The sequence below is a fragment of the Petaurus breviceps genome, unplaced genomic scaffold, assembly GCF_028583685.1.
Source record: "Petaurus breviceps papuanus isolate PSGF00001 unplaced genomic scaffold, PetGlider_PUasm1.0 175, whole genome shotgun sequence".
NCBI classification, from domain to species: Eukaryota; Metazoa; Chordata; class Mammalia; order Diprotodontia; family Petauridae; genus Petaurus; species Petaurus breviceps.
In genome coordinates this window covers 53,038,522-53,059,214 of record NW_027185764.1, presented here as the reverse complement: position 1 = coordinate 53,059,214, position 20,693 = coordinate 53,038,522, and the positions used below count along the sequence as shown (strand labels likewise).

The 20,693-nt window shown below is 36.4% G+C and overlaps 1 protein-coding gene across 1 annotated transcript; it reads right to left on the bottom strand.

Annotated features, from left to right (window-relative positions):
* Positions 1–1,000: 1,000 nt before the first annotated feature.
* Positions 1,001–19,844, bottom strand: LOC138159202 (uncharacterized). The gene is made up of 4 exons (XM_069085444.1): positions 19,839–19,844; positions 19,527–19,674; positions 18,322–18,465; positions 1,001–2,074 (listed from the first exon to the last, which is right to left on the bottom strand). Exons 1-4 carry the CDS (start codon positions 19,842–19,844, stop codon positions 1,626–1,628), a joined length of 747 nt encoding a protein of 248 aa, XP_068941545.1. The 3' UTR covers positions 1,001–1,625.
* Positions 19,845–20,693: the final 849 nt, after the last annotated feature.

Here is a 20,693-nt window from a genome sequence, read left to right as displayed (position 1 = left end):
GAGGCACAGCCACGATCTCCCTCTCTATCCAGGGTCATCTCCAGTTGTCTTGATCTATATCTTGCCACTGGACCCAGATGGCTCTAGAGGAGTGAAGCTGGTGACTTTGCATAGCGCTGCCTCACTTAAATTCAATTCACTTGCAAGTCAAGACATCACCTTCCTGAGGTCATTGGTCCTCTTTGAGAACAAAGGATGAACAACATTTGGTCAAAGGAATATCAGAAATCTAGGAAATGAAGTACACCCTGTAAATTTCGATGCACTGAGACAAGTCTTTAGCTGTCTCACAGTCTCATTGTCCCAACTTGGTTACAGCTTTGCCAACATAAATACAAAATCAGTATTTTTGCCATTAGGGACTATCTTGAATCCCATGAAAGAATGAGGGGCAGTATGGTATAGGGGAAATGAAATTGCTTCAAGGAGTTGAGATACATGTGTCTAGTTTCATCTCTGCCACTAACTAACTTTGTGCCCTTGGGCAAATTACTTTTTCTATTTACACCTTGATTTCCCTATTTCTGAAATGAAATATTTGAATTAGATGATCCCTAAGGTCCTTTCTAGGTCTTCAACCTATAGTTCTGATACCTGTATTGTGGTATTTTCCAGTATGAAAAAATATCAATGTATTTGGCCAAGCATCTTCCTTTAACAAGTTTAAAAATAAGACAAATGTATAAACACAAAGACCAGTGTTGTTTTGTTTTGTTTTCTAAACTATATCTTTATGGAATAGCTAGCAAATTAACCACATGTATGTTCTTAATTATTACAGATGTAATTTTGCCTCTGGCAAAACAGACAAGACTAGCATGCTATCAATATTCATATTTTATCTTGATTAAAATTCTTAGAAACTCATGATTTAAATTCTTAGAAAAACTAACATTTAGCTAGATCCTTCTGCCTTCTGGTTGCAATGAAAAAGAGGAAAGTGACTTTAATTTAAAAAAAATTAAAACTCAGAAACTGCCCTGAAATTTTGACTTTATTTGTTTGTTAACAAAACATCAACTCAAAAATCTGAATATCCTTAATATCCAAAGAGATTGTGGAAATGAAAATATCTACTTGAAAAACAAATTAGTTACATGCTATAAGTTCCTCTGCTAAACTTTCTTTAATTATACTTAACAAAAGTGGGCATTTCTGAAGGCATTTGCTCCGTGTAAAAACATTTTTAGTACATTTGTGTTATTATTTTCAAGTAAGATAGTGTAATCTTTTATTATTTCCAGCAGCATTAGAAACTGAAGACAATTCTTTTCAATAGTCATTAAATTAAAGAGACAGATGGTTGAAATCTAAGAAATGCTTGTTCATGGAGCCAGTAAAGGCAACAGGGAGGATTCATATCTATTTGTTCCAGAATGAGATTCACAGAGTGAGATATACAATCATATGCTGAAATTACAAAAGTGAAAAATTAAAGGAAAATAAACAAAAATCATCATTTTTCTCCCATTTTCATTTCATTTCTTTAGGATTTATCTATAGAAAATCTTACCATTCAAAATTACTTTTTAGGCTTGAAATCCATTTTGGCACGTGAGGTTTACCAGCACAAAGAACAAATATCAAAAGATGTCCTACAGGGGTGATAGAATGGGGATCCCTGATTAATCTAGTGAAGACAGTCTGGTGAATTTTATGCCCTTACTCCTGGAATTCTTCCCTCGGGTGCGGCTGGGGGTCCTCTCAATAGTTTCTTCCTGAGGCTGCAAGAAGGAGGCTTTAGAACTTTCTGCTTTACTTGAAAAAATAGGATTAACTACCAGTTTCTGCCTCTGAGAAGCAAACAGGGTTGTGGACATTTGGGTTGGCATGTCTTCTGTCCATGACATTTTTCCACCTTCCCCTTTCCACTTGGAAAACCTTGAAGGGGGCTCCATCCCTTTCTCCCTGCGTTCCCTTCTTAAAGACTGAAGCTCTGCTACGGCCTGTTCCAGCTCAATCCTCAAGACTTCCACCTCTCTTGCTGCTTTATCCCGTTGCTCTCCACAGTCTTTGAGGGACTGCTCTAAAGAAAGGAAAAACTCTCTTCCAAACTTCGACAAGACCTCATCACCTCGAGAGAAAGAAAAAGAAGCAGCAGCAGCTACATCATATTGCATATTTTGAGAGCAATGATTGAGAAGTTTTCAGCCCTGTGCAAACACAAAAAACCTTGGCAGGACAAGCTACCTGAAATGTGGCTTTAGAAGAGGAGCTGGGTTGCAACAGAGGCCTCAGGACATTGACTGTGAACTGTTTCACAGACTAAGAGAAGGGATTCACACTAGAATGACAGAGAGCTGGTACGTTCCTATTTTCATTGTTAGCCTTGATAATTAGGTCCTGAACCTGGTTGCTTCTTTGCTCTTGGAGAACTGCAAGTTTTGGCAGTATCTTCTAAATGTATTGCCCTGGACCAAAGCCATGGTAGCCCTTCCCTAGACATGACTCTGGGATATCCCACTTGAAGCAGAGGAAGAGAGTTTGATAAATGCTAGTGGTCCCACAAAAATACATTTGGTCATTTGATATTTTAATCTTATTTCCCTTGGTATTACCTATTACCACTATTCTTCAAAGAATTAAACATTTGAAAATGTTAACAATTGTGTGTGTGATGGAGATTCTTACGAGGAATTCAGGGTCCACAGTGATTCATGAGATATTTTATTTTCAAGTAACATGGGGTATTGGAATATTTTACTTTACTAGCACTATAAACAAGAAATAGTTTCTTCCATTAATCTAGCAGACCAAAATCCTTATAATTTTTACCTTTTCATAAAAAATTGGCATTAAGGGAAGCCCTGAAAATTATCCCCCAAAATACAACGTAACCTGAGAAGAGTAAGTGGAAAAGAGGAGTAATCATCCTAACTTCTTTGTTGTGGTGATGGTTTCAGGGGCTACTTGTATTTATTCACACATATAAGCCTCAGCTTATTTAATTTTTTATTTATTTTAGCATCTGATGCCAGGACCACTCTCTTTTTTTCCCTATTAGTTGACTCGCTGAGTTGGGATTCAGTAGTGCTAAGTCCTTCCAAGCATGTACTTAGGGGGATCATCCCTGGTCATGACAACTTAGATACAGCTTTTCTCATATGAATCTCTCTGTATATAGTAAAAATTTATCACACTTTTTTGTGTATGTATTGGTACATATTGGAAATAACCTCACAGAAAAATAAAGTTTGGTCCACTGATCTAGGAGGGGCAGAGAATTCACTAAGCAATTAACAAACATTATTAAGAGTTCACCCCTTTTTAGTTGCTGTGCTGGGCCCTGGGACTTAGATAAAAAAAAAATTGAAACTGTCCTTGCCTTTGAATAACTTCTACTCTAGCAGATTTTGACTAAAATGATAAAACTTCTCCACTAAAGCCCTTTAATAATGTCTGGGTGCTCAAAGGTTAGGTATACAGAACGCAGATTTTGGCAGGTCCTCCATGCTGGAGAGGCCCTGCTTATGGATCTCACAACATACTTGATATCTGACAATTGAGGAGTATCAGCCTAACAGAAAGCTGTGGAGCCCATCAATAGAACTGATACCCAAATGATAATGAGTTGCTATGACTGGAAAAAAAATCCCATCACTTTGTGACCAATTCTGGTCATGGGCTTTTCTATCCTCTGAGACTCACAGTCTTACTCTCCCACATGCAATGCGAAAAAAAAAAAAAGCTAAGTTGGGATTTGAATCCTGACTCTCTGACTCCAAAAGAAGCATTCTTTCCATTATACAATGTTATTGTTAACATCTTACTCAAATTCCCTCATTCTGATTTAAAGTGAATTTCCTTTTGCTGGAAATAAGGGTTATTTTGTCATTATGTTCTTTTTTTTTTTAAAGATTTTTAAAATTTTGGTCCTCTTTGAGATAGAAGAACAACAACCAACCAATCTTCACAAAGCCTTCCGTGATTCTCCCCAACTGCTAATGCTGTCCCTTTTTTCTATTAGTATTTATTCTGTATATACTTACATATGTACTTGTCATCTCCCCATTAGGATTTAACATCCTTAAGAGGAGAGATGGTTTGATTCTCTGTATACCTAGCTACTAACATTGTATCTAGCACAAGATGGTCTCTTCATAAACACTTACTGAGGTGGCAGAGCCAAGATGGTGGAACGGAAGCAGGAACCATTTCTAAGCTCCTCCATGAATTCCATCACTAACCTTTAAAAGTGAATTTGAACAGATTTTAGAGTGACAGAATCCATTGGGAGACAGAACGTGGCAGAATCCAGCCCACGAAAGTGCCCACATAGGTCTGGACAGCAGGAGAAAGGGGGGGGGGGGGGGGGGGGGGGATGCATCAGCGCAGACCAGAGAGCAGACTACAGCAGAGTGAGAAGGAAACCCAGACAGCAGACTCACCAACCCCAAGGGCAATTCACAGCCCTCTCACTCCAGGACAGAGGATCCCTTGAAGCTGGGTAAGAGAAAGCACAGGGACTGCAACAGAGACAGCAGCTTCTCCTGGGGCTATCAGCCCACAGCCTAGAAGTTCAAAAATCAACTACCTGATCTTTCAGAAGCCAAGATGGCAAAGTAAACCCTAGCTTCTCTGACTGCCCCTCCCTAACCCAGAAAAAACAGAGATAAATGTCCCACCCAGAGTAAAATCCTGAAATATTGTAAATAGCCTCAGGCTTAGGAGTCACCGAGAAAGGTGTAACTGAGTAAGGAGCCTAAAGTGAAGGCTGGTAGGGGTCTCAACAAGCCCCACCTCCTCTAACCAGCAGGAGCTCCCAAAGCCCAGGGTGGAGGAGCCAGCAAGCACTAACAACACAAGCCCAGGTGGACCTTAGCATCACCAGAGGAATCTGCAGACACCAGCACTGCCAGATGCTGAGCCTGCCTGAGCTGTAGCCCAGGGGCATAGAGGTGGACATCTGAAATGGCCAGACCACCCCTCCACCACAGATTACTCTGTGAGCCTCAGGGTAATTCAGAGGAAACACTGAGAGTCCTGGCCTTGGCCTAAATCTAGACACCCAGAGGCTACAGCACACAAAGTCAACAACCAGACACCTAGCTCCCAGCTTGAGAAGTGTGAGTCAGAGCCCTCTATAACCCAGAAGCAGAAATACACTTTAAAGGTCAGGAAATAGGCAATCCCAATGGGCTCTAGAAGCAACTTGCAAAGGGAAGACCAAAGACAATTGAATCCTATTATTGTGAATGAGAAAAATCACTTTCAGGAGACACCATGGACTCTGTATCCACACCTGAGACCACAGAAGGAAATATGAACTGGTCTCCAGAGCAAAAAGCATTCTTGCTCAAGAAAGATTTTAAAATCCAAATTAGAGAGGTAGAAGATAAATTTAAAGCTACAGTGACCAAACTGGAAAAAAAAATCTCACTGAAGAAAACAAAAAGTAAAATTAGTGAGCTGGGACAGGAGGTTCAAAATCTAACTGGAGAAAATACCTCCCTAAAAAAGAAACTTCCAAAACTAACCAAGGAAAATAATTCACTAAAAAATAGAATCAGTCAAATTGAAGCTAAGGACTTTATGATGCATCAAGAGTTAGTCAAACAAAACATGAAGATTGAGAAATTGGAAGAATGTATAAAATATCTCACTGGAAAAACAACTGACCTGGAGAACAGATCCAGGAGAGATAGCCTAAGAATTATTAGTCTACCAGAAAGCCATGATGAAAAAAGCAGCCTGGACAACATCCTCCAAGAGATTGTCAAAGAAAACTGTCCTGAAGTCCTAGAATCAGGGGGTAAAATAGTTATCAAAAGAATTCACCAGATTTCTCCTGAAAGAGACCCCAAATTGAAAACTCCAAGAAATGTAGTAGCCAAATTCCAGAATTACAAGATTGAGGAGAAAATACTGCAAGCATCCAAAAAGAAACAATTCAAATATTGTGGAACTACAGTCAGGTTCACACAGGACCTAGTAGCTTCTACATTAAAAGATCAGAGGGATTGGAATGGATATTTCATAAGGCAAAAGAGCTAGGACTGCAACCAAGGATCAACTAAACTGAGCATTATCTTTCAGGCAAGGAGATGGTCATTTAATAAAATAAGGGACTTCCAGACTTTTCTGATGAAAAAGCCAGAGCTCAATGGAAAATCTGATCTCCAATTATAAGACTCAAGAAAGACATAAAAAGGTAAACAAGGAAAATACACACATGCAGGCACACACACTCTCGCACACATGCAGATAACTTGGGATTCAATAAGAGCAAACTGTTTACATCCCTATATGAGAAGCTGATACCTGTCAATATTTAAATTTATATGATTATCACAACCTTTAAAAGGGATATACCTAGATAGAGGGTGTGGGTACCAATGAAGTAATCTGATGATAAAAAAAAATTCCTTATTAAGGGGTTCAAAGGGATTGTAATGGGAGAAAAGGAAAGGATGAGGCAGAAAAAAGTAAATTATGCCACATGAAGAGGCATAAAAACATACTAGAGGGGAAAGAGGGAGGGAGATAACATCATACGAACTTTATTCTCATTGCCTCTGGTTCAAAGAGTGAACAACATAATCAGTTGTTTAAGATTATAATGTGAAAAGACACAAAACTCATTAAAATAGAGGGAAAGGAGGGAGGGAGAGGAGCACTGTTTGAAATTTACTCTCATTGGTTTGGGGTCAAAGAGGGGATAACATACTCCATTAAGTATAAAAGTCCATTGTGCCCTACAGGCAGTAGGAGGGGTAAGTGGGGACAAATAGGGGGGCAGTGGTTAGAAGGGAGGGAAATAGTAGTAAGGGGAAAGGGTAGGTAAAGAGGGGGGTCACAGAGAGGGAATGCTGAGGGAGGCGGTAGTCAAAAGGAAAACCCTTAAAGAAGGGAAGGGAGAAGGAAGAAATAAAAACATAAACAGGGGAGGGAATAGGATAAAGGAAAAAACACAGACAGTAATCATAACTGTGAATGTGAATAGGTTGAACTCTCCCATAAAATGGAGGTGGATAGCAGAATGGATTAAAAACCACAATCCTACAATATGCTGTATACAAAAAAAACAAATTTGAAACAAGGGGATATGCACAGGGTAAAGTTAAAAGGCTGGAGTAGAATATATTATGCTTCAGCTAAAGTAAAAAAAAAAAAGCAGGGGCAGCAATCCTTATCTCAGATAAAGCAAAAGCAAAAATAGATCTAAGTAAAAGATATAAAGAAGGAAACTATCCTGCTAAAAGGCACCATCAAGAATGAAGCAATATCATTACTTAACATATATGCACCAAGTGGTATAGCATCCAAATTCCTAGAGAAGTTAAGGGAATTAGAGGAAGAAATAGATAGCAAAACTATATTAGTGAGGGACCTCAATCTCCCCTTCTCTGAACTTGATAAATCTAACCTCAAAATAAACAAGAAAGAAGTTAAGGAGGTGAATAGAATTTTAGAGAGGCTAGATATGATAGATCTCTGGAGAAAACTGAATGGGAATAAAAAGGAATATACCTTCTCAGCGGTACATGGTACATACACAAAATCTACCATGTACTAGGGCATAAAACCCTCACAATTCAGTGCTGAAAGGCAGAAATATTAAATGCATCCTTCTCAGATCATGATGCAATAAAAATCATATGCAATAAAGGGCCATGGAAAGATAGACTAAAAACCAATTGGAAACTAAATAATTTAATCCTAAAGAATGAGTGGGTCAAAAAAGAAATTTTAGAAACAATCAGTAACTTCATTCAAGAGAATGATAATAATGAGACAACATACCAAAACTTGTGGGATGCAGCAAAGGCAGTTCTTAGGGGAAGTTTTATATTCCTGAGTGCATACATAAATGCTTACTAATCAAATGATTAATTATTTCTTAGTATTTCCTGTAAGCTTAAGCAAGGTGCTAAATGTAGCTTATTTGTGTCATCTCCTACTTGTTATCACTATATTATGCCCCTTAACCCTTCCCCTCCTTACTTCATAAACTTTTTCCCAATCCTTGAATCACAGTCAGAAGGAACTAGAACAGGGTCAGCATTAGATCTGGCTCCTTGAGGCTCAGGAGGGTTTAGCCTCTCTATTTGCCTATTCATGAGAAGGAATTCCCCATTATTCTACACATTCTATAAGATGGATAGAACAAAAGGCATTGCTTCATCAGGGCAAAATAACAAAAGTGTTAAGAAACTACAATAATTATATCCACAGAGGAATATTTGTGGTTTTACTTTCATTACATATACCTTGGAGGGAGGGGGGAGGGAATGGATGACAATTGTGTTTCAAAAATATCAACCAGTTATTCAAAATAACTTTTATTTTCATATACCTTATAACCACGGGATCACAATATTTGGTTGTGAAAGGGCATTCAAGATTACCTAATACAAGATCACCCTCATTTTACTGATGAGGAAATTGAGGTTCTAAAAAGTCAAGTAGAAGAGGTGCTTGAACCTGGGTCTTTCTAACTCTAAATTGAGTGCTCACACATAACTACAATCATTGTCAACAGGCCTTATGAATCCTTTTAAAGGTTTGTGGTAACTAACTGTTGCAGTGCTTTGGCTTTCTATTTTTTTAAGTGAAATGAAAATTGAAAGGAATACTGTCAAAGGCGGTAATAAATATGAAAGAAGAAACAAAGGGGAACAGATGAAGTTACATGTTGCTAAACTAAATGGAAAACGTAGTTTAGATGCTTAAATTTCCCATCTGCCACAGTACAATGCACAGCAGACATTCTAATAACAAGGCTACTATTAAGAAATAAATAAAACCAAGAAGTATTTACACAGGAAGCAACCGACAGTGGCACTGCTGGAGAACAAAGGTAAAAGAGAAAATAAACTTCTTGGTTCCTTTTCAGATACAGGAAACATTGATAAGATTCAAGATTAGGTTATTAAAGAAAAGGGTCAGCTAACTAGCTAGGGTTTCAATGCATCTTTAGAAAAATGTTTAGAGTCTGAGCCAAGATGGCAAAGTACAGGCAGCAACCTAATTGAACTCTCCCAACATTCCCTTCCAAACAATTTTAAAATAACTCCTCAAATCAAATTTGCATGGCAGAGCCAATAAAAGATTAAAATGAGACATTTTTCTAACTTAAAACAGGAGATCAGTAGGTGAGGTCTGTGATACCAGGGTGGGAACCAGCCTGGAGCACAACAGTAGCACCAGTCATGGATCTAAGAATTTGACCACATATAAGCTACTACAATGTCAGGGAAGACCAAGACATAAACTCACAAGACAATAATGTGAAAACAGCTACAACCAAACCTCAAAAAAATGTTAATTGGATCCAAACCCAACAAGAATTCCTAAAAGAGTGAAAGAAATCGATGAGAGTGGTACAGTAGAAATTGGGAAAAGAAATAAGAAGGATGTGAGAAAATTATGAAAAGAGAATCTAGGTAAAAAGGGCACAAAATACTGAAGAAAAGAACTCTTTAAAAAGTAGAACTGGTCAAATGGAAGAGGTGAAAAAATTGTCTGAAGAAAAGAATTCCTTGAAAAGCAGAATTGGTCATATGGAAAAAGAGGTGCAAAAGCTCACTGAAGAAAATCATTCCTTGAAAATTAGAATTGGGAAGGTGGAAACTAATGTCTTTGTGAAGCAACAAAAACAATGAAACAAAGTCAAAAGAATGAAAAAAAGAAGAAAATGTGAAATATCTCTTCAGAAAAACAATTGATACAGCAAAGAGATTGAGGAAAGCTAATTTAAGAATAATTAGGCTACCTGAAAACCATGATCAGAAAAAAACTAGACATCCTAATTCAGATAAATTATAAAGGTAAACTGCCCTGTGAGTTTAGATTCAGAGAGAAAAATAGATATCAAAAAAATCCACTGATCACCTCCTGAAAAAGATAGCAAAATGAAAACTCTGATGAATATTATAGCCAAATTACAAAACTCCCAGGTCAAAGAAAATATATTTCTAGCAGCCAGAAAGAGACAACTCAAATATCAAGTCACAGTCAGGATCACACAAGATTAAATAGCTTCCATGTTAAAGGACTAGAGTGTTGAGAATATGATATTCTGGAAAGCAAAGAAACTAGGATTACAACTAATAGCCTACCCAGGAAAACTAAATATAATCCTTTAGGAGAAAAAAATGAATTTTTTTATTAAATAGAGGATTTCCAAACATTCCTGATGAAATGACCAGAGTTGGATAGAAAATCAGACATTCAAACACAAGACTCAAGAGAAACATAAAAAAGGTAAATCTGAAAGAGTAATCATCAGAGAGTCACTAAACTATTTATACTTCAATATGGGAAGATGACACATGTAACTCCTAAGAATGTTATCATTAGTAGGACAGTTAGAAGGAATCTACAAAGAAGGCACAGGTGTCAGTCAATTATATTGGGATGGTTTCAAAAGAAAGAGGGATACACTGGGAGAAGCAGAAAGAGAGAGGCAGAATGGGGAAATTTTTCTCGCATCAAAAAGGCATACAAGGAAGAGCTTTTTTATAGTGAAGGGGGAAATGAGCAGTGTGAGCAATGCTTGAATGTCACTCTCATCAGGTTCAAAAAGTGATGAACATATATATATATATATATATATATATATATATATACATATATAATGTACATAAATATACACACACACACTCAATTGGATACAGAAATCTATTTTACCCAATAGGGATGTGGGGGATTGGAGAAAGCACAGAAGAGGATGATAAAAGAAAGGGCAGATTAAGGGAGGAAGCAGTTGGAAGTAAAACAGACTCTTGAGGAGACCCAGGAGAGAGGTTAACAGAAGAAAATAGAATGGAGGAAAATACACAGTAATCATAATTGTAAATGTTAATTGGATGAACTCACTCATAAAATAGAAGTGGCTACCAGAATGGATTAGAAGCCAGAATCCAACAATATTTTGTTTACAGGAGTCATATTTGAAATAGAAAGACACCCACAGAGTTGAAATAAAGGGCGGGAGCAGAATCTTTTTTGCTTCAACTGAAGTAAAAAACATAAAGTCAGCGATCATAATCTCAGACAAAGCAAAAGCAATCATAAAACTAATAAAAGACTTAATCAAGGAAACTACATTTTGCTAAAAGGTAAACAATGAATTAATACCACTAATTATATATAAAAATATAAATATTTATATTATATACAAACATTTAAAAACTTGCTATAACAAGTTTCTTTGATAAAGGATTCAGTTCTCAACTATATGGAGAACTGAGTTAAATTTTTTAAAATTACAACTATTCCCCAATCGATAAATGGTCAAGGGATATGAATGGGCAGTTTTCAAAAGAGGAAATCACAGCTATCTATAATCATATGAAAAAATGCTCTACATCACTACTGATTAGAGAAAGACAAATTAAAACAACTCTGAGGTGCCATCACACACCTAACAGAAATGACAAATCCTGAAGGGGATCAGGAAAAACAAGTACACTAATAAATTATTGGTGGAGTTGTGAAGTGCTCCAACCATGCTGGAGAACAATTTGGAACTATGCCCAAATTAAAACTGTATATCCTTCTACCCAGTAATATCACTACTAGGTCTATACCCCAAAGAGATTTAAAAAAATAATAAAAGGACCTATATGAACAAAAATAGAAGTTCTTTTTGTGGTGGCAAAGAATTGAACATTGAGAGAATGCTCATCAGTTGAGAAATGGCTGAACAAGCTGTGGTATATATGATTTGTGATGAAGTATGATTGTGCTATAAGAAATTATGGGCAGGGTTGGTTTCAGAAAAAAAATGGGAAGATCTATATGAACTGATACAAAGTGAAGTACGAAGAACTGGGAGAGCACTATGCATAAATAAGCAACATTATAAAATGGTCAATTGTGAAAAGACTTGGCTATCCTAATCAATTCAAGATCATTCCAAAGGACTCAGGATAAAAAATGCTATCCACCTACAGAGAGAGATCTGATGAACTCCAAGTGCAAATCGAAGTGTAGTTTCCTTGCTTTCTTTCCTTTTTTTTTTTTTGCTTTTTTGTATTATGGCTAATATAGAAATGTTTTACATGATTCCACATGTAAAATTACTATCATCTTGCTTTCTTTCTCAATGGGTGGAGGAGTGGTGAGGAGGGAAGGAGAGAATTTTGGACCCAAGATTTAAAAATAAAAGAATCTTTAAAATAAATAATGATTTAGAAGGAAATTAAGAGAAAGAGAAGAGAAGAGAAAAAAGAAAAAACGCGTAACGTGTCTTAAAGATTTATAGAAAATCATCCATTGGTAAAGGTTATTCTGTGTGGGGAGCAGTTTCAAAAAATACCATTTCCCAAATACATACAGAAGAACATGCTTAGGATCTATGATTCATTATTAACATTTTATCTCTTGGTATAAAAATTTGAAAGAGTAGTAATTCTTCAATTTCAATTCTTAAAATTCAATCTAAATAAATTTTTAAAACTTAAGCCTCTTATAACTAATAATTATATTTAATAAAGAATTCATTATTGAAATGCTCTAACTCCAGCCCTGGCTTTTCAGAGCTGGCCACCTACATCTCTCCAGAACATCTCCACCTTGAGATCTCACCAACAACTCAAACTCACCAATGTCAAAACCAAATTTATGAGCTTGCTTGACTCTTGTTCTTCACATTGTGTGTGGGGGGGGGGGGGGAGGAGGGGGAACAACATAAAACACCCTGTCTAAAACCTTGGTACTATCTTTAACTCTCCCTTCTCACTCACCTTTTATATCCAATCATTTACCAAGTCCTCTTGCTTCTGACTCTTCAGAATCTCTCAAATCCTTTCTCTCATCTCTATTCAATGTCAAAACCAAAGTCAAGGGCTTCATTACCACTTGCCTAGACTATTACAAAGGTTTTCTGACAGTATACCTCTACTATTTTCCCCTCCATACCAGTCTTCACACCAATGACAGACTTCTTAGTAATACATTAGTCTGAACATGTTATTCCTCTGCTCAAAAATATTCTGTGGTTCTCCACTGCTTATCAAGCAAAAGGATCTTGAAGTCTTTCACAATCTAGGACCATCTTACCTTTACATCTTATATTTCTTCCCCACTCCACAACTCCTCCTTTCTACATTCCATTCAAACTGAATTAATTTCTATTTCCTGTACCAAGACCATACTTTGCAGCCACTATAACTTTACCCAAGCCTTGACCTATTTCCAGATTGTCTTCTACTCTTCCTTTAAGGTCCAGCTCAAAAATGCTCCCTCTCCATAAAGACTTCTACAATCGCCACCCCTCTTCCCATACATAATAACGTCTCCCCCTTTGGTCTTCGTGGAGGACTCTGTTTTGCATTTCTCTATTGGACTTACATGATTATGAACTTCTCAAGAGCAAGGACTGTCTTTTGCCTCTCTTTGTATTCACAGCACCTTAGCATAAGGCCTGGTACATAGTTGGTGCTTCATAATTGCATTGACTGGTTGGCTGATTATATAATATTATATACTACAGTTATACATCTTTGTACTCCAAGTACACTATAAGCCACATGAAGAAATGAGCTCCCTTCTCCTCCCATGGTCTAGTTTCATGTTCTATACACAGTACGTACTTAATTTTACTGAATTTCAATTTTAATTGAATTTGAATTCACCTCTGCTCTAGGATCACCTGTGTTTACATACAACCATAAATCAATGACGTAAATAAAATTTAGGCATAAATAAAACAATTCCACTGTCAAAAGAAATTATTTTACCTAAGGCAAATGTATAACATAGAACATTGCCTTTAGCATTGAACAAACATCAATAATCCAAGGTAAAATACAGTTTTAGCCTGATCACAATGCAACAAGCCAACATCATCCAGCCTCTCTTTAGATAGTGGAGCCTTATCCTTTATATCCAGCACCCAGCACAGTACCCTGCACATAACAGATGCCTGCTGAGTAATTGAATGAATAATTCTAACTGAAAATGGTAGAGAGTAAATACCAGTTAAGGGCAAAATCAGCTGCAACTTCAGCCTTGGTAAACAAGACAGCATTCTTTCTCCTAGCCCCAAGGATAATAGGTATTAATTGTGAGAACTATTCATCCGAAAGCAATTACTCTCATCAGATACAGAAAATAATTACCCATTTCTGCATTGCCACTGTTATAGTACAGCCCCTGTGCATGTATACTTGGGCATCATTTTTTCTGTTCAATAACTGAACAAAACATTATGTATGAAGTATAATGCATTTCTTTAGATATTTTGAAGTTTAAAATGCCCTTTGAAAATTATTAATTAATTTGGTAATTCATGTCATACTTTTACATTTTCTAAAGCAATTATTGAATTTAAAATATGTGTTTTGACTGAGATTAGAAAAATTGTTACAACAGCACTTAGCATGCTTTAAATGCAAGGAGACACTAAGGTTCTTGTAATGTTAAGGGAATGTGATCTTCCCTGCCCCATGTGATCTGCTTTGAGCTTTGGTCCAGCCCACAGCTTGAGTCCCATAGAGCCCATGTTGGGAGGAACTTGTTGAAGGGGTGTAACAGGAAGGGCAGAGCAGCTAGCATGAGTGATAGAGGAAGGAATATTGCCTAGTGGAGCTTGTTTGTTGGGAGGTCTAATGGAGAGAAGGCTTAGGGATGGTGGTGCTTCCTGCATTGGTGATGTGTATAAACTTCTTTTTACCATGGTGGAATTGACTTTCTGATATCTGAATAAATATCTTGGTTTCATCTTTGAGGAAGAGAGTTTATTATATTTTGCAATTCAACCCTGGAAATACATCTGAATATACATAGCAGCTGCTCTGGGTATCACATTGGCAATATAGTTAGTTCAGTGGCAACCATGGTTTCCTTTCTTCTCTCCCAGACAAAAATAACTTGTAAATTCACATGTATTGTCTTTTGGGAAAAGTAAAATTTCACCATTACTCCACCATTAAACCAACTGAGCTACTTAATGTTTTCCAAATCTGGACCATTCCCAGTGTTACATTTCAGAAGGCAGTATGATATGATGGAAAGAGCTCTTACTGAGGAACTCAAAGACTTAGAGTTCTTCTTCTGATACTAACAAGTTTTGATATGTTGGTTGTTGTTGTTGAATCGATTCAGGTCTGACTCTTTGTGACCCCATGGACCACACCATCCATGAGATTTTCTTGGCAAAGGTACTGGAGTGGTTTGCCATTTTGTTCTCCAGTGGATTAAGGCAAACAGAGATTATAATTTGCCCATGGTCACACAGCTGGTTTCTGAGGCTGAATTTGAACCCAGGTCTTCCTGACTCCAGGTCCAGTGCTCTACCCATGGAGTCACCTTACCATCTTCTATAACATATAGGACAAGTTGTTGAAATTCTCGGGCCTTGGATTCTTCATTTGTTTCAAAAAAAAGTGATCCAGAATGCTTTCTCTAAGGTCCATTTCAAAGCTACAATCTTACAGTGAGCACAGTTCTCTTTAAGGTTGCATTCTGCAGTGCTGAATATTTTTTTCTACCAAACAAGTATAGGACTTTATAGCCCTAAACCAATTCTAGATTTCAATCCAGTTGAAAAGCAAAGTACAGCAGCCAATTTACTGCAGGTTGTTTTTAATAAAGAACTCAGCTATAGCTTTTATATCTTTTAATACAGTCGAGTTATTTTTGCATTAATGGAATGAAGCCAAGAAGCACTGAAGAATACATATTCAATTTTGTTTCCTGCTACAAAAGCTAGAGTAAATAAAACCTTATGAACAGGGGAAAAGATACAGATTTGCTTATGCTGAAAATCCCCCAGTGTAAATGAGGTAACCATTTGATTAGATTCAAAGGACCAAATTTGGTCAGTCGGACAACATGAACTTTATTCAAATATAATTAGAAGTTTCATATTAGAAGATTAAATTAAATGTGAAAATGGCCACCCAGTAGAGGTGGCCTGGTGCAATGGAAAGAATGATAAGGTTGGAGTCAGAGTATGGTTCCCAACTTGTCTCTGTTTCCTGCTTCTGCTACTTCCTACCTACATGACATTGGACATGTGACAACCCTCCTATGACTCAGTTTCTTCATCTATAAACTAAGGGCATTGGGCTATTATGACTTCCAAAATTCCTTCCACCTCTAAATATATGCTCCAATGGTCATAAATATCTTCAAAAAAGTAAGGATTAGTCTTTCATCTCCCCCCAAAATATAAAATTATAGAGATTCAGTGGCATCATATTAAAATTTGTGAGGGCAATAGAATCATCTTGACAATTATTCTAAACTATCACCTAGCCCATATCTTGAAATACAGAAAACTCAATTTTGTTCTGCACTCTGCTTTCAATGTCAAAGACAAACAAGTGGATGGCAGAGATTTATTAGATACTCACATACAACAACATCCAATTTACATTGCTGATCTAAACTTTTGCTAGTGACAGCACTGTGGTGCTGTAAAATTGTAAGTGATATTCATAATGATGACCATGGGACAGTGCAAGATCTTGAAATGACTTCTAAATAATAAAAGATAGATTAACTCTGTTCTCTATATCATTTTACTATGAAATTTCCCAATCAGGGTCAGTGCTGGATGATGTTGTCATGATGCCAAGCTCATGAACAACCTTCAGGAAGGCAAAACATAAAGAAATTCCGCCACAGTTATTTCTGCCCTGAGCATGGAGGAGGTAGAGAGAATCATGGAGTCTATTAATAAAGAGTAGTGCCCCCATCATCCCTCTGATCAATACCCCCGCACACACACTTGCATTTTTATTCTTTCAAAACTGACAAACCAGGCATTGTAAATATAGAGACTATCAATTAAGTTCAATGTTCAAATAGCCATAATTCTTAATAATAAAACCACTAAATGACAGCAATTACTATTTACAAATTTATTTAAAAATTGATTTCCTCCCTGAATCATAGAATACAGTGAAGTAATGAAAAATAGAAAAAATAAATCTTGGATCTGAAAGCCACTTTTAAAGGTTATCTAATCCATATTTTTATTTCTAAAGAGTACTGAACTCAGAGCACCCAAGAAAAGTTACTTTTAAGCATTATTTCCCACAATTTCTGGGGAAAGATATTCTCCCTCCCTCCCTCCCTACCAAGACATTCTAGTATGGGAAAGCTCTTGAGATTAGAAATTTTTGCCTTAATTGCCACCTAAAATCTCTATGGAAACATTTCCTTTCCTCTTTCACTGATTCCTACAATGAATAAAGAGAATAACTTCACCATTCTGATTAAGATCCAGGTTAGTGTCAATAATGAATCTCTTCGAATTTGCACTGGGTATTTATTTCCATTGGGCTAGAATAAATTCTCATATTTTATATAATTGCAGTTTCAAAAAGCATGAATTCAAATACATACAAACCTTTCACTGAGTTCATGACTCACAATAATCTGGAGTCAACTCAAGTGTAGAACACTGTGAGTGTTAAATTGCCAATGCTAAGTAGATGATTCTCCATCTCCCAAACTTCATAATATAGTTGTGGATTGGTACTTCATTTCTGAAAACTCAATGTTTGCACTTATTTTTTGCTTTTGAATGAAATTATTAAAGATTTAGGTGTTGAAATGCTAACAATATTAGCAATGCCATGTTATTTCCAGTACTCATACCTCATTCCTAAAGGGCAGAATAGACTTAGTGACATATTCTATACATTCTAATTTTAAAATTGTTGTTTCATTGCCAATTTCTGTCATTTTATTTTGTGTTTTTTTTCCTGAATCCACTTTTTAAAAATATTATCATATATAAAATATAATCATCTCTGAAGCTTCCATTACACCTGGATGACAGAGCTAGACAGAATCTTAAAAATCATCTCATTCTTTGAAACATTTACTAACTGAAAGACCACTGTATTAACTAACAAAGAAATGTAAGCAATATTACATCAGTAGAAAGTGAAGTTAGTAGTCTTAAACAAATTCCTACCCACAACTTTTGATTGGCATTATTAGTATTCTCAAGGTGAACACCGAAAAGGAATAGAGAACAAGAAGGCTGTGAGTTTTAAGGCAATTTGGCATAATGTGTGCTATGTAAAAAAGGCATTAATTATTGCTATTCATGGGCTCTTAACTAGGGCAAAGGATCGCTTTGACTGGGGATATTAAACATTCCTTCATTTGATATAAGTGAAAGTTAAGTACTAAACAGAATTTCTTTAACTGACTTTTGAATATAATGATCAAGATGCAAAGTCACCTCTAAAAGAAAAACTAACTTACAAAGTACTAAGATGTCAGTTTGTCAAACACAGACAAATTATTTTCTTCTTCAGATGCCTTCCTTGTTTTCATAGATTCACAGCACAGCCAAAAAGGCAATTTTTCATTTTGTGCTGTCTCAAATTGAACAAGTAAAATTGTTACCTTCATCCTGTAGATTCTCTGATGGAGTCAAAGTGTCAACTGCCTCTTGAATCTGCTCTGCATTGTTTCTTAAAACAGCGAGAAAGTTTTTGAAAGCAGTGTCTGATGGTTCAGATGTGAGGTTTATATAAGAGGAAAGAACATCTACAAGAGGGAACAAAAATACATATACTTAGAGAAAGACATACACACACATACATATATATGTAAACACATATGTGTGTGTATTTATATGGCACAGCTAGGTGTTGCAGTGGACAAAGTGTGAGAGCAGAGGTGGGGAACCTGCACCCTCAAGGCCACATCTGGCCTTATAGGTCCTTGGGTGTGGCCTTCTGACTGAGTCCAAGTTTTACAGAACAAATCCTTTTATTAAGGGGATTTGTTCTGTGAAATTTGGATTCAGTCAAAGGGCTGCACTTGAGGACCTAGAGGGCCACATGTGGCTCTAAGGCTGCAAGGTTCCTCACTTCTGTAGGACCTGCAGTCAGGAAGACCCGAATTCAAATCCAGTCTCAGACACTTACTAGCTGTGTGACCCTGGGCAAGTCATAAACCAGCGGTCCAGATGGGGAAAAAAGGATGGAAAGAAAGAAAGAAAGAAAGAAAGAAAGAAAGAAAGAAAGAAAGAAAGAAAGAAAGAAAGAAAGAAAGAAAGAAAGAAAGAAAGAAAGAAAGGACACATACACCATGTACTTACCTGCTACTTGTTTGCTCAGATAGTATCAATTGTACACAAATTGAAGTTAATAAAAATGACAAGAAGATGAAAGAGCCAGGGAAGGTAGACAAGGAAATTACTACATAGTAGCAGTTACATTTCAGCTACAGCAACAAAACTGTCACAGGGAAAGAAGGAATGTTGGAAAAAGCCACCTTTTACATTTCTGAAAACCAGATATACCAAATAAAAGTTCAATTCAGTATGAACAATAATAAAAATAATACAACTGGCGATCTTCAACATTGACTTCAACCCTCAGGGTGAAAGTTCTAGCATATTCACTTTGGAGTGATTTCAAAGCTAAAATGATAATGCCACCATTTATTTAAATAATATTTCATAGTTTACAAGCACTTTCTTACAACTTCGATTTTGCTACAATACTAGGTTTTCCATGGCTTGGCATTTTTGGTACTTTCCAAATAGCATGTGCAGCTGGAAATTATCTTAAGACTTGGATGCTGACTGAATTGTTACTTACCTCTTAGTGGGGAACATAGAACACCATCAACATTTGCCAAAAAAGAGTGGTAGGCTTGCTTTATACCATCAAAAACAGCTTTGGTGTATTTAATTTGGAGGTTATAGATACTTCTGTGGAAATTAACTTCTGCCTGTAGGGCATTTATCTGAAATTTAAAATGTATAAAACATAAATATAGTTATTTCTGCCAAGTTAAATTAACTAAGATAATCCAGAAATATAGCCTACTTCCAGGTAATGGCAGGTAATGGGTAAAAGACTTAAAATGTTCATTTATTCAATTGATTCCTAATGGTCTAATCAGCACACCTCCATAGTAGCAGAGTTATGTCTACACACAAAAAAAAAATAGCAGCACTGTGGTATGCATATCCAGTTATTTGGGCAACTTTAAACCGTTTAAAATATCTCACAACCAATCGAATTAGGTGAGCCTTAATTAACAACTAGCATAGTTTGAAAAACCAAACTGACAAAAATAAGAGTTTGTCTAGCGGTATTCTAATCACTAAGAAAAAATGGCAGCCAACTGGAGGCACATTTCATAGAGGCAACTAGGAGATGAAGTCACTGCTGGTCAGAAGCTAGGTCAGAAATAGCTTTCTAAGTATGTCTAGTGTTCCCTAAATTCAAGAAAACACTTTTAATTAAAGTATTCAATTTCTACTTTGCATGCAGGAAAAGGAAGAGTCCTAAAGATAGAATCCTAGTTTTCAAGATAAAATGTGAAACATAGAAAAGGAAGCAGTATGACTTATTTCAAAATAAATTACTTTCTTTGGTCTTTGACAGTCATAGTCATTTGAACTCCAAAGAAATTATATAATTTACATATTATATTAATCTTTTTATATTTTACAGGCCTTTAAATAAATACTCTGAAGATCACAAATTAGTGACAAATGAAGACTTGTCTTTCTCAGAATATCCAGGATAGTTCAGCATTATGATAACCTTAGCTACTAAGTCACTTTACTTTTCTTAGTAAAGTATACTTTTCTAAAAACATGGATTTGGCAATATTATGAAGGCTATGGGTTTTCCACAAATCCAAAAACAAACTTATTGAGAAATAAGGTTGCTGAAATAAATGAAACATTTGGGATAGATTTTGAATAGAGGACAGAAGAATTTTTCTTTGATACACTAGGCATTAGTAAGTTG

Excerpts from the sequence above, each read along its gene's own strand:
- LOC138159202 (XM_069085444.1), bottom strand. Across the intron at positions 18,466-19,526 it reads TCTATGTTCCCCACTAAGAG|ATGTTCTTTCCTCTTATATA; the intron begins GTAAGTAACAAT and ends TCCCTCTTGTAG. Across the intron at positions 2,075-18,321 it reads AGAGAATCTACAGGATGAAG|GTGATGAGGTCTTGTCGAAG; the intron begins GTAACAATTTTA and ends CTTTCTCTCGAG.